This window comes from Xyrauchen texanus, chromosome 22 (assembly GCF_025860055.1).
Source record: "Xyrauchen texanus isolate HMW12.3.18 chromosome 22, RBS_HiC_50CHRs, whole genome shotgun sequence".
Taxonomy (NCBI): domain Eukaryota; kingdom Metazoa; phylum Chordata; class Actinopteri; order Cypriniformes; family Catostomidae; genus Xyrauchen; species Xyrauchen texanus.
The window spans coordinates 25192944-25208286 of NC_068297.1; the positions used below are offsets into that span (position 1 = coordinate 25192944).

A 15343-nucleotide genomic window follows, 5' to 3' on the forward strand; every position below is an offset into this window, starting at 1 on the left:
TCAAGTAGATAGGAGCTGTACTTGTATCCAGCTTGTTTCCAAAAAAAAAGAGAAGCTGTCCAGCCTGCCAGAGAGCGTTCCAAAGATGCTCCAGTGGACTGAGAGACTTGCCTTGAAAGGGACTTTGGTGTGCACTGCACGCCCTCTCATTTTCATATTCCCCAAATATAATGATGTCAACTAAACCATAAAATACTTACATCTCGAGAATTTTAAATGTATATATATTTTTTACATTTTCAACTGGAACCTTGTTCAAATAGATTTTTAAAAGAGCAAGGAATCAGTGTAGGACTGCTAAGGGAAATTGTAAAGAAAAAAAAAGAGCACAAAAAGAAAAAACTAAGCAAAACTGTGCAGCTGTTCAGTTATTCATTAATTTATTTCCTCCCCAATTTCGAATGCTCAATTCCCAATGCGCTCTAAGTCCTTGTGGTGGCGTAGTGACTCAACTCAATCCAGGTGGCGGAGGACGAATTTTAGTTTCCTCCATGTCTGTGACTGTCAATCAGCGCATCTTATCACGTGGCTTGTTGAGCACGTTACTGCGGAGACCTAACACGTGTGGAGGCTCACGCTATTCTCCACGGCATCCAAGCACAACCCATCACGTGCCCCACCGAGAGTGAGAACCACATTAGGGTGACCACAAGGAGGTTACCTGGCCGGAGGAGGTTGGGGCGGCTGTGGCTCAGGTGGTAGAGTGGGTTGGCCACTAATCGAAGGGTTGGTGGTGTGTGTGTGTAAATGGGTGTATGCGTCACAGTGTAAAGCACTTTGAATACTGTTAAGGTTAAAAAAGCTCTATATAAGTGCAGACCATTTACCATTAACCACGTGTGACTCTGCCCACCCTAGCAACCGGGCCAATTTGGTTACTTAGTAGACCTGGCTGGAGTCACTCAGCATGCCTTACTTTAAACTCGTGACTCCAGGGGTGGTAGCACAGCGAGTAAAGACATTGAATACCGCCACTGGCACCTGCTGTTCAGTTATTAATGTTCTAGTCAGTTTAAAATCTCAAGCTTCCCATTGGAGCCTATGAGTATCTCAATGTTTCAAGCAGAACCTCTGGATTTTATGAGTCTTATGTATTGAACAGAACTAAATAAAGACTGATTCACTATTTTTCTAACAATACTATACACACATTTACATACAGTTTATAAAGATTCTGTTCTGGATGGCAGCTGTAATAAACAAGATATCACAACAGGATTGAAGTTCTTTGTACACTTTAAACTCTTTTTTCCCTGGGTTTAAACACTTTAAGTGTTGCTAGGATTTAGGAATGTAGCCAATTTCCAAGCAACTCTTGGGTAAGTTGGCAACAGTATTTGAAATTTAGAGCTGACCCTAGGTCTCAGATTGGCGCTGCTTCTCTATTGATAATGCTGGCTGTCCTGCTGAGGGTGAATTGGCTAGATGAAGACAGCACATTTTCATTTAATCACAAAACACTGGGAATGCCCAACTGTTTCAGCAGGATCCAACTAAATGTGTCCTTGAAGGGATGGTTCACCCACAAATGAAAATTCTGTCATTATTTACTCACCCTCATGTTCGTCTGGGGTGCCCGCCCCCACCCCACCTGCTAGTCAACTTGAGAATGCATATGTACATTAAGATCACCGCTGAGTGGACTTACTTGGCTTAAAAAGCACTTTGGCTTGGTACAACATGAGGGTTGGTGTAACATGAGAGGATTTTCATTTTGGGCAAACTATCCCTTTAAATTTCAGCCATTACTTTACAAATAGAACATTATCTTATATACATTAGGGTATAAATATAAACCATAAAATTGTAAAATAACAACTTAATATTTCAGTTTCAATTGATATAGCTAACTCCTTTACATTGGAAACTCCCCTTTCAGATGCTGATGCAACTGTTTATAATGAAGACTGGCACCTTTTGCGCCAGTGATTACAGCCCTCTGCAATTACAGAATCATCATTTTAATGAGTCTATTGCTGTGGAGGCAGCATGTGTGAAGCTTTCATTGGCAGGCATGGTAGTGGCACAATAATTATGTCAACAGGCTAATGAAATGATTTCCAGAAGTATCTTTCTTTCTTTCTTTCTTTTTTCTTTCTTTCTTTCTTAGGAGACACCAAAGATACCATTTTTACACCATAATCTCATTGGTGTAATGAGATTTTTTTCTCATGCCATCCAATCACTTTTTTTTTAAATCCAAAATGGGTGAAATTTTCAGCTTCAGCTGTGTGTACTTCTCATTAGCAGAAAGAGGAACAGCTACCTGATTTGGAGCAAATTCATGTCAGTTGTCAAAACAAATTGCTTTTGAAAGATTAGGCTACAATAGTATGTAAATTGTGGCAAAATGTAAGTTTTTCCTAATAAATTAGGCTTGGTATATAAATAAATTGAGTAGATGACGTATAACATGTCCAATGACTGTTCTGTCAACATTATGATTGTATGTTAATTTATATAATGTATAAGGGACACGATGTATAAGTGCACATCTAAGTGGTCCCCATTTCTTTTAAATTTGTAAACACATTTTTGCCTCCGTTAGTTCATAAATAGCCCTGTGATGTCACAAATGATGTTTCAATTACTAATGTTCCATATGGTCTCTATGGGTTATTATGGGGTTGAAACTTGCATGCTTAATAATCAAAAACTAACTTTAAAAATGGTGTTTAAATTGGTATTAGATGGAGTACTGTATAGCATGTCACACCACAGGACGTCATGAAACAACATACCCAAAAGTATTTAATGTCAAATACAGTCCTGTGCACGTACTAGAAATTCCCTCCGCCACCTCAAGAGCGGCGCTCACGCTCTTAAATGCAAAACACAATCAGACCACGCCCTACTCTCACTCCGATTGGCTGATAACTAACTGCCGTTATTCCTGATTGGTCACTGCTTCCCCATTGAATCTCCCCCACCTTTACTTTGTCAATTTCTGCGCCTTCATTGAATCGCACTACTCGTGCATGGATCTACACCCTGCGGCAGTCCCAGCACGACAGCAAACACCCCTACCTCTTAACAGATGAGGTTTATTATCAAACGAGTGTACTGAATTTGCACTTAAACGGGAAGAGAGAACTAGCACCGTGTGAGAGAGAGTCTCGTTCTCTGTAGTTGGCGACTAATTTTAATACATTCCCAACTTGTCTCATTCCGCCAAGGACAAAACACAGCGATGATCAGACTTCATATTTCGTCATTTTATTTCTGAGTCTTTTTGGCATATAAGTACCACAGCCGGTCATTGGAAGGATTCAAACTGAGATTTGTGGGATTTTGTTAAAGGAAATACAATGCCGGACCAGATCACGGTGGCGGAGTTTGTGGCGGAGACGAATGAAGATTATAAATCACCCACCGCCTCAAACTTCACCACGAGAATGACTCACTGCAGGAATACTGTAACCGCACTGGAGGAGGTGAGACTCGTCACAAGTTTAACCTGCTTTTGCGATTTAGTACAAACCTTCTCGGATGTTTTGCTTACTTAGAAGACCACTGGGATTAGCCACTGCCCCCCTTGGGGTAGCTAAATGAGTTAGTTGAGGAGGCAAATCCTGGCCCCTCTTTGTTGATGCTCTGTCAATGCCTCACCCATTAGACAGCTGCTGTATTGCATCGTCTCATCCTGTGAAAACTCCTGAAGTGTTTGAACATTGCACATTTACCGATAGAGACAATAGATCACAGGTTGGAATAGATGCAATCATTCTGTATTTTCCTGCGGGTCATTATGCCCTAAAATGCTTGGTAGTAGTTGATCAACACCTGCTACAATTAAGATATCTTATATAATGTACACTATATACACCACAGCTATATATTGTCCATCAATCGATCAAATTTGCTGTCAAAAGTTAAAGGAATGTACTTGGTTGACTACCACAAACATATAGAGAGACACTGGTGTAGTTAGTCACTTACAGTGGAAGTGAATGGGGCCAGTCCACAAACGTGAAAATACAAACTGTTTCAAAAATATAATGTTTACTTTTTGCAGCTATATGTGTTTGCATGATTTAGTGTGATAAAATCACTTCCTAACCATATCTGTGTGAAGTTATATCCAAAATTGCAACTTTGTTGTCAGGACAACGTAATGCTGGAAAACCCTGTAATCTAGTAAATGCTGTTATGCAGATAAATCCCTGATTTTTATCACACTAAAATCATTTTAACATGTATAATGTGTTTGTCTTGTTGGCTATAATTCTGCAGCTGTTTGTATTTGAACCTTTTTCATCTGGCCCCATTCATTTCCATTGCAAGGGCCTTACTGTAACCATCGTTTTTGCTTTGAGAGGATGGATGAGTCGTAATGATTTTTTATTTTGTGGTATTCAACATTATGCCACAAATGCTGTCAATTGAACTCAACTTGCATTGAACCTAAACATTCCTTTAATGAACACTTTCTACAATGTATAAAAAGATCCAGTAAAGGATTGAAGCCTCACCCTGACAAGATATAAATAGCCTTTCCCAGCCCTGATAGGCTCTGCTGCTTTTGTGTTGTGTTGAATGGAGACAGCTTCCTGTGGGAACTCCATCACCACTGCTACAGATTATTATAATCTTGATAGATGCTGCAGGCCTTATACACTTCTTATTGAGGATAGCCTAAAGATAATAGCAGTGTAGTGTGAGACCTTTTTATGTTACCTCAGAAGGGGTCAAACGTGGTCTGTGTTGCTAAATAACTTTCACTGATGTTGATTGCAAGGTGCATTGACTATCTTTGTTCACTCTCCAGTGTTAAAATCAAGTCATTTGTATTTGTATAGCACTTTTCACAATACACACAGTTTCAAAGCAGCTTTACAGAAAATCATGCATTAACTACAAAAAACTAATTAAACTGTACTATCTATAAAGTCGTAGAGTCATCATTGTGTAGTTTGATTAAATATGATTGTAAAGTGTGTCTACAAATTTAATAATTAAATAATAATTGTATTTTGAGCCCCTGTGAGCAAGCCAAAGGTGTCTGTTGCACAAAACTCATAAAATGTTGATGAATGGAGAAAATGACCTTGGGAGAAACCAGACTCACTGTGGTGGTCAGTTCCCCTCTTGCTCTGGATAAACAACATGAATATAATGCAAATATGAGTTATTTATGTGCAGTGCAGGTCATGGTTTAAGATTAGTAAACTAAGTAATTGTTAATGATTATTATAATTTTATATAACTTTAAGATGAATGGCTAATGTGTTTGAAGTCCATCCTGGATTAACTGCAGAGGTTCACATAGATACATTGTCTTTGTTAGTTGGCTGATGAAGGGTTTTGTTGGCAATTAATTGATAGTCTATGTATTCCATTATAAGAGTGCAGTCCATCATTAGACCGAGGTGATGCAGGCAGAGATTAATGAAGTGAATCGCAGTTCAACCGGCAGGTCATTTCTGTGAGTTTCGGTGGGATCCATCCTAATTCCAAGTTTCAGGCAGTGGCATATGAAGTTTCCGATGTCGTATGGTTTGAGTTGGCATCAGTTTATCCTCTGAAGTCAAAAGACTGAAGGGATGTCTGGCTAGCACCGGCTGTAGTTTGTCATCATCTCTCAGCAACATGTAGCATTGGAGTCCATCACCAAGCAGGAATGGAGCTGGATCTGGCCACTCTGATATCCTCGGTATATGAATCCAGATGTTAAGACATGGAAATAAATAGAATAATATTAGAGTAGATGTCATTAAATTTTATGCAGATTTATATACATGATAGATGTTTCTGGTTCTGGCAGCCCTAACTAAAGCAGCCTAATTGTGAGTTGATGGATAAATTAGGTGTATGCCTGGCTAAATAGATGAGTCTTTAGTCTAGACTTAAACTGAGTGAGTGTGTCTGAGTCTCGAACAGTGTTAGGGAGACTATTCCATAGTTTAGGAGAAAAATAGGAAAAGGATCTACCTCCTTTTGTGGATTTTTATACTCTAGGAATTATTACCAGGCCAGAATTTTGCATTTGTAATGAACATGACGGAATAAAGCATGTCAGGATGTCACTTAAGTACTGTAGAGCTAGACCATTCAAAGCTTTGTATGTAGTTAACAGAATTGTAAAATTAATATGAAATTTAACAGGTAGCCAATGTAACGGTGATAAAATGGGGCTAATATGATCATATTTCTTGGTTGTAGTCAGCACTCTGGCAGCTGCATTTTGAGCCAATTGAAGTTTATTTATTGATCTTGATGGACATCCTCCCAGTAATGCATTACAATAATCTAGTCTTGAGGTCATGATTAACATTCATGAATTAGTTTTTCAGCATCAGCGACAGAGAACGTGTGTTATTAGTTATTAGCAATATTTCTGAGGTGGAAGAATGCTGTTCTATAAACATTGGATATTTCATTTTCAAAGGACAGATTGGGTCAAATATAACACCCAAGTTCTTCGCTGTAGAAGACGATGTAACGGCACATTATAGGCATATTATATTTTAGCTGCTTATTTTGTTTTTGGTTAAATAATTAGTACCTCTGTTTTGTTGGAATTGAGTTTAAGGAAATTTCTGGCCATCCATTCTTTGATTTCATTGATACACTCTGCTAATTTGGACCTGCTAATCACAGGTTCCGAGTGAATATAGCTCCCATACAGTGGGCCGGACATCTCAAAATTACACTTCGAATCAACCCTTTTAAAGGTTTATCGTGGCTTTTGACACAAAATTAGTTTTATAGCAGGAATAAGCAGCATCTGTAAATCCCTATTGTGTATATATCTGATGTGTTTTCTGTTATAGCTAGAAACTACATTTGTTTTTGTGATCATATCAGTAAAGTGCTTTCAAGGTAATTCTGCAAATTGGTAACTATCCTGTGTCTGTGTGTTCTATTGAGGCACTCAGGAAGTCTGGTCATGCTGTGTTTTAACGTTTTGGCTTTGTTGTCATCAAGGGACATAAATAGTGCTGTCCACTTATTTGGAGTTTTATAGAATCGATGTAAGTTGGTTGTTTTATTGCTTGTCTCTCACACTGACCAACATATTTATTGAGAAAATAGGGATGGCATTATCAAGTAATTTTGAAGTTGAGTGCTCCATTCCACAAAAATGTGTACTATGTGTAAGTTAAAAATAACAAGTACGTACATTAAATTTATATTTAATTTTATTCACAGAAAAAAATAATCTAACTTCAACAAACTATGGTTTTGGAAAAAATATAATAAAAATGTTTAACTGTTGACTAGCTGGTGACTATTTGTGCACATTCCTAGAGAAAATACAGTTGGGGTCTGAATTTGTTGTCCTAATTTTGAAGAAGATTTTGATAAGTTTTTATTCTCTAGTAGAGCTGCTAAAGAAAATGTATGTTGTTTTAAAGGAGTTTTAGATATTTATATTGGAAAACAAATCAAAAATGTATTTTGTTGCAGTGTATAATGGGGCGAAGACTACACCTCTCTCACCTTTCTGTTCACTTCAATCCATCTTTAACTCACAAAAAATCGAACTCTCTTATTAATAAAGCTGCGTATTGCCACTTTTCTTCACGATAATAAATGCACAGTGACATATATTATGTATTCAATAAGTCGCAAGCCGTCACGTTATACTCTAGCTGCAGCAAGTGTGCGCTCTAGGGATGAGCATCCCCGTGACAGAGTGTACCTCAGCCGGGTGCAGTTTCAATCTCTCCCCCTTAGATGGAGACACTTCGTCCAACTCATAGAAGAGGTGCTGACTGCACAGAGAAATACCAGTTTTGGAGTTTGTAGTTATTTACATGATCTACTTCTGGATTATTTTAACTTTTAATAAAGCTATAATGAATTAAATATAACTGCATTTAAGATGCAATACTGGTGTGTTTCTTTTAAAGACGCTCGACACGCAAGTTTTTCTTCAGCGGAGCAGCAGCTCCAGCTCCACTTATTCCACAACGAGAGTGCTTCTGTGTTTACTTATTTTGTATTTTTGCATTATTATTCCCTCATATTTTGTGATCTACATCACCTGTAACTGTTTTGGAAAGTTTAGAGTGCATCTGGACTGTGAGCTGTGTAATTGTTCCTCAATCCTCAATCAGGTGCGAACTGCAGTGATGCTCTTGTGTGTCATCATTAGTGTTTAATGTGATCACGTTATGTTAAATGAGATGAAACAACTATTGGACAACTGAGATTTTTGTTGGCAATTTCTTTATTATAGACTTTGTCGATAACGTCAACTAATTGTTTCAGCCCTAATCTTGATAAGGCTATATAGGTCCTTTTTTTTAATTAGGAAATGCATAGATGACTGCTGAATGATTCCACTCAGTATTATGTTTTCACTTTGAAACACTGCCTCTTTCATGGGTGTAATTACTGCAGCCCCTTAAATGTAATCCTAATTTACTTGGAGTTTTAGCAGATAATAAACAGGGGAGGATGGTGAGAATTGAGATACTTTTAATGCTTCTTTTCAAAGCAATTATACTGGAAAACACATTAATTTGAGTTTAACCCTGGGGAAATAAAATAAGCTAAAGTATTAGGCTATTACTTGGCATACTTAACTTATTGAAACAATAATTTCTGGTTTAAACTTACACAAATGTAGAATAATTAAGTGTTTTGATGAAACAAGTTTTTTAAAATTACAAAGTGTGGTCTTCAATTTGTAGGGTTTTCCATTATATTCACACAACCACCAGTAATTCAATGTTACTGCACTGACAAACACCAGGGTACATTGATGTATACATGGGTACGGATTGCTATTTTATACAAACTTAAGCATTGATGCTCTTCTAGCATATAGCCTTGACTGATCCTGCAGTGAAACCGGAAACAGCAGCTTGACTTTTCTTTAGCTAAAATTGGTCCATGCTTACCAAAAGTTGAAACACTGCCCCAGTGGCCAGGCGGTAGGAGTTGTTGGTCGTATGGCCACATGTGAGCTCCACTTTCTGGTTGAAATATCAACCGAGGGGTGCCAAAAGTAAGTTCAGCTGTACAGGATGCAATACAGTGAAGACGAGTGCTTATTTTATAATCCGTACCCCTGACCTAAACCTAATCACAATTGAAGTAAACATATAATGTTAGGGAGAAAAAATGCATGCTCAAAATTGCGCTTGTCACTGATTATGCAAACTTGATTACTTCCTGGTTTCAATGAAGGATGCAAACCCATGTCTCCCACGCTACTAATAAGGAAATTTGAGGTAGATACGATTACGGATTTTTTTAACCCTTTTGAGATGTGCCCCTTTTGCAAGTTATATTCTGCAGTTTTGTTTATGCCCCACACAGTAAAATTACATTAATTGCATACTATTTGTATTGAAAACAGTAATGAATAGTTCTGTTGTCAATATCAAAGGTCATTGTGACATACTGGCAACCAGTAAAAACCACGAGGGCTACACACACCAGAGATACATAAATAAAAAAAAGAGAAAGTAGTCTTAAACTAGCTCCAAAACTGCTCCTGTAAGAAATCATTCACAATCATGATTTGTTTACCACCTTTGGCGTTTTGTTGCAATACAAATCACTAATTATTAAGCGAATGCGTGAAGATACTGTGTCGTAATTTAAGGTTAAACAGTTATAAATGTTATTAATGGCTTTGCGACCAACATCAGTCTGATTTAAATTTGGATCCTCAATTAAAATTGGGAATAGTGCTGAGATGAGTGACTGTTGAGATATTGAGAGCACCTGGAGAGCACGCTTGTTGAAGGGGAGAATCTAATAGCACTCATGATCTCTCAAACAGTCTCTATTGCACGCCCTTCCGAAAATCGAGAGTTCGTGGCGAATTTGCTCCAAACTTGCCACAAATTGTCCATTGTTGCCAAAGGTTTGCTGGAGGTTCACCACTACCAGCGAAGAGTTGCTAACTTCTTGCAAACATTTGCGGTGAATCAAAAGCTAATTTGCATGTGAAAGTAACGAGCGGCAAATTTAGATATTTTGTTAGGGGGGACCGTCTGCTTGCCATGACTCACGTTACATACTCAGATTTGTATTTGCATGTTTATTTGTTGTTTAATTAGTTTTTATGCTTGTTTGCAGACTCTTTCTCCATGCTCACTGTGCAGCGAGTCAGAATAACTACCGTATTGACCAAAAAATGGGCAGCTAAATATTCATACACATGGTATTCTTACACATGTTTTAAAACAAACCGGCATATTCATCTAAATTACAGCATGTCTGAAAGTTGAAATTTGTGAATGCTTAGAATTGCCACCAACATACCATCCAGGCACAATCGGCCGATTGCTGACCATTGATTTGAGACATAAATCGGCCGAATTAGATCATTGGTCGATCGATCTGTGCACCTCTACTGCTGATGCAATGCTCTTCCGGTCACACCACAAGGGAAGGTAATCGCTTGAGCCAATGCAAAAATGTCTGATGGAAGATGCCGCTTGTCAGTGAGTCGGCATCATGTGGACGATCCTTGAGTACTGGAACTTTCGGAAACAACATGTCGATTTCCCGTGTGATCATGTTTTGCATGTTGAAAGTGTTGACTGTTGTGTCACCTTATGAATAAATGTGTTTTTTTTTTTTAGACCATAGATTTTTGTTTCACAGCAAAACTATATTGGTGTTTTTAGTTTAATAGCCTTTCTCTTAGGGCTGCACAATTAATTGAAAAACTAATCGCGATTAGGATTACGGCTGCCACGATTATGTAATTGTGAAAATTGACGATTACTGCATTCAATTTAAGTATGCTCCTGTTGCGTCAATGGTTTCTATTTCAATGTGTTTTTGCAGCGGTGGAGTGTTCTAACCAATCACTAACATGTCCGTTGAGCAATGAAATGGCAATGGCCAATCAGAGCCACTTAGATTAGTCATCCGTCATATCTGTAATGACAACTGATCCTAATGCCCAAGTTTAAACCATTTGAATGTCCAGATGCTTGCTTTATGTTCTTGCTCTGTTTGTGCAGCACACGAAAATGAATACTGAAGAAACATCACCTGACACTTGAAATGAAGCTGTAGAAAAAGAGCGAAAAGAATTATTCATATTTTGGATTCATTGCATATTGCATCGCTCACTTTGAACATAGATATTAAATACACTGCAAATGAGCAACACGACAAAACTAAAATGATCCTGTTCTAATCAAGGCACAGACGCTGTGTAAATAATTTATTTATTATGCTGATTAGACAGCTTTGTTTTTAATGAGAGCATTCGCGAGAATGCAGAACTTTGTTGTGGAGCGTCACTGATCTTGCGTTGAAATTCAGATCTCAAACAGTGTTGACCTGCAGTGAGTGACAGCAGTCATTGTAATGGGAGAGTTTGTCATGTTGCTTGATTTCTGAGTACAATTTATTAAAGTAATAACAGTTTTGTTTTGTCATGTTAGTAAGTGGGCCAATGTGAATTTGATTTGTACAAAATGGCAATAATATAATTAATCTTAACTGTTCTAAGTGTGTTTTGGAGGTGTAGCCAACATAAAGAATATGACATGAATAACATATTTCAGGAATCACCGTCATTGTTATCGCGTCTGCTCTAATAAGACCCATTTGCCACGCAGCTGGTATTGGTAGATTTTAAAATTTCACGAATCGCACAAACACAGATTGCAAATTACTGTTTTTAATTTCCAAAGTGCAACCACTGAGGCCAAAAATGATCTAATGATAATCTTACATGAACAAGATAACCACTGAAGATCTAACGGGATGAATGGTCCCCTGTCTAGCCACCTAAGAGTTTACTGAATGCAGTAACTTTGACTATTTAAATCAGCTGTTAATACTTTGAATATTGAATATGCCATATTATTTACTGTATGCGGACTAATGATTTACAATATCAAGAGCAATAATCAACAATTATGATTTTTGCTATAATCGTGCAGCCGTACTCTCTCTCATGGCGTTAGAGTTTCAGGTTTATTTCACTGTTGCACGTGTCCTTGTCTTATTGCGAGGTCAGCTGAGGGCAGTGGCTTGAGAATCAATAAGCTAAAGTGCTTCATATGATCTCTGAATTTTCTCTCCACCATAAGACAGCCAGAGAGATGTGTTCTTGAGAAAATCTTTTCAAAGATGTTGGCTGTGTATTGGATGAAGCAGGTGTTCAAGAAATCTACTTTGTCTAAATACACCAGGGCCTTTACAAATGTAATGAACACATTTATATTCACTCAATCGCACAAAGATTTTTTGGTACTGTCTACGATTGATCAGATTTTCTGACATGCCAAGACATTTATAACCAAGGCATAACTTAGACATTCTTTCTTTTTTAGCCCACATATGTAAGCTAGGGCTGGGCGATAAAACGATATTGATATATCCCGATAAACAAAATCCACAATAACCCCAGATTGATTCCATCCTGACCGCAAGACTTCATGACGACGGTTGCACCCTCTCATCGTCTCTATTGAGCAGCGTGACAAAACAACAGTGGCGTGTACACCGGCTCTGATCTTTCTGCGCTGTATTCTTGAATATTGTTCTCTAACACAGAACACACTTCATTTATGACCTGTCTATATCCTCTTTTCCCTGCATGCGAGTACATGAGGCGCTGCATAAGTTAATGAGCCACCTTGTTTTTTCCCCTTCTATTAGCTTTATTTTTCAGCATGTTACGAGACTTTAATAATACACTATTTCATTTCTGTTCTAATTCTGTGAAAATGTATTAGATTTCAATATCTCAGGCATGGATGACAAGGAAAGGCAATACAATTACTAGTTGGTAGCCTAGTGTTTCTCAATGTAAAGAAATATTAAAATATATAGGCCTAATTTGAATGTAAACATTTTCACAAATACTGGACAAATACTGGAGTGCTGTCATTATGCTTAAAAACAAACAGATGATCTTTTATTCATATCCAACTGCACTCGATTGATAAACTCTGTTAAACAATTTAATATTTTGGTTGAAGATTCCTCAGACCCCACTGCTTTGGCTGTCTCTGGGCCCCCAAAGCAGTTTTTTAGAGACTATTTTGACTGTTTAGGTATTTTTTTTTTCCTTCTTTTGCCTACTTGGAAATAAAAAAAAAGTGCGATGTGCAAATGTGAATGCATATTGTGGTAAATATAGATATTGAACGAAATAAAAAAAAGTGTATATTGTGATAATATTTTTGGCCATATCACGCAGCCCTACTAGCTAGTAAGTATGTAGTATTCCCTGCAGAATCAGACCTAGGACATGGTAAATAAAAATATTCAGACATTTTAGACTTTTAATGTTACTGCCATGCACCAGGGCATAACTAAACCAGACTCTAAAATCACTTGTGTTTCTGTCTCCAAGTTAAAATATAGCCAGGAGGAGGTTAGTCTTTATGGTTCTAGTTTATCTTTAGAAAGTGTTTTAAACACACTTGAGGCTACAGTGCTGCCCACACTTGTGCATCTTTGTGTCATCCATTGAAATGTTCAAGTGTGCCAAGGAACTGTCTGATCCTACTGAATGACTTAAGGAATTACATGGTGCAAGTTGGGAAATCAATATGTTATTCCTGGCATCCATAGGAAATGTTGGCATTGACCTTGTTCTCTATCAAGAACCTTCTCCTGTTGAAGACAATGGTATGTTGTAATAATCATAATCAACTAAACAGGTTTGCTTTGAACAAGCCAACTGATTTAGTGAAAGACTGTTTCCTCAGGATGCTGTCTTGTGTCCTGAAGAAAGCCGACATTACTAGATTTATAACTTTTTTGGAAGAAAGTGGTGCTTGCCCATGCAAAATCATTATTATTTTGCTAGGGTGATTTGTAGGTGATTGCTTAATGGCCCAGGTCAAAAGTGCTCACCCCCAATTCTGGTCCCGGGATATGGTTTGGATTTCAATGTAAATCGACTTTTCCAACCATTTATTGAAAATTGTTAGTCTGATTGCTTTGAGAAATAGCACACCTCAAAACTTTGCCTGATTTTTGGGATAATTCTTGTAAGTAGCACAAATGGGACAAAGTTTTCTTACATTGAGGAGTTTGTTGAAATCCCTAACCCTAAGTATGAGCAATAAGGCAGTTGTTATTTTCCTATTCAGGTAAAAATGACCCTCCTGATGAATAAACAGCTTTGACCAGATTAGACCAGCTGTTTTCTAGAGGTTCTTAACTGGTTTTAGGTAGGTAATGCTGGTCTATTAATGGCACAAGCTGGTTAAGATGGTTATTGTTGCGGGTCTTTTATCTTAACCGATGTAGCCATGCAAGGTGATCAAAGAAAACCAGCAAGAAAGTTCCCAAACATAGACTACCTTATACTTTAGCCTGCAAACAATTTAACTGGTCATTTAAGGGTCACCAGCTGAACCAGCTTAGTTGGTCCAGTTTTTTTTTTTTTGTCAGCAGGGTATATAGCGTAGATCACTTCCTGATCATTTGTGTCATTACAAGCAATGCTGATGAAACCAGCAGCTGCTCTGGTGGAACAGGTGGAGTTCAGGGGTTTTAAAAATCCAGGAAATGAGATTAAAATAGCACAAAAAGCAAAAAAACAGTGTTTGTCCTTAGTCAGATAGGGAGGTGTGTAGATTGGTGAGCTTCACAAACTGATGACCACCTGTCCTATCTGGATTTTAAGAGGCTTATCAAACCTGTTGTAATTGCAATTGTGGTCATTTTGAGACCACAATTCACCCTTCATTTAAATGATGGAAAATGAGAAACATGTAATGGTATTAACCAGACTCTTACTGATCTCACTCTGAATTAGATGACGGTATCAAGTTTTAAAACTAAAATCAGTTTGTGCTTCCTGAAATTCAAACCACTGTCCCCAGTGGCTTTTTTCTTAGGTTTGGGCCTAAGTCATGGTCTTTTTCCAATATATTCTGCATTTCTTTATCCTGTCATGGCTCATATGGTAGAAACCAAAGGATCTGGAGTCTCTGGTGACATGTTGGAATAGGGTTGAGGAAATCCCATTAATTGGGTGGAGCTGTGTGCATTGATCTGCTGGGGTTCAGAAGTGCACTGGCCTTTGTTTAGTGAGTGTTAGTGGGGGCAGGGGACCCTCCATCCTGGGGGTTTGGCACAGATTATAAAGGACAACTCCCCTTTCAGGACCATTGTTAACTGGCAAGCTTTACTTCTTCATTAATGAAGTCCCCTCATTGATTTGTAGCTGTGTCCTCCAAGGATTGAGGTCTGTTTCCCAGAGGTGGCTGGTAATTGTGAGACACTGTCACTTTCGGTTTAAGCTAACTAAACAGCTGATTTGGGAAAGCAGTTTTTTTTTTTTTTTTTTAAGTATAACTGTCAGCATTTTCTCATCTTTGCCTAAAGTGACAGTGTTAGAGTTAAATTACAAATTCTGTATTACTATTTACATGATCAATTTTTTCATTTT

The 15343-nt window shown here is 37.9% G+C and overlaps 1 protein-coding gene across 4 annotated transcripts in view; it reads left to right on the forward strand.

The window, feature by feature from the left end:
* The first annotated feature begins 2986 nt into the window (after positions 1–2986).
* LOC127662778 (arf-GAP with SH3 domain, ANK repeat and PH domain-containing protein 2-like) overlaps positions 2987–15343 on the forward strand; it is a 112477-nt gene continuing 100120 nt past the window's right edge. For all 4 annotated transcript variants that reach the window (XM_052154093.1, XM_052154094.1, XM_052154095.1 and 1 more), the window contains exon 1: positions 2987–3434. In XM_052154093.1, coding sequence (XP_052010053.1) covers positions 3309–3434 — 126 coding nt within the window. In that variant the 5' untranslated portion in view covers positions 2987–3308. The remainder of the gene's footprint in view (positions 3435–15343) is intronic.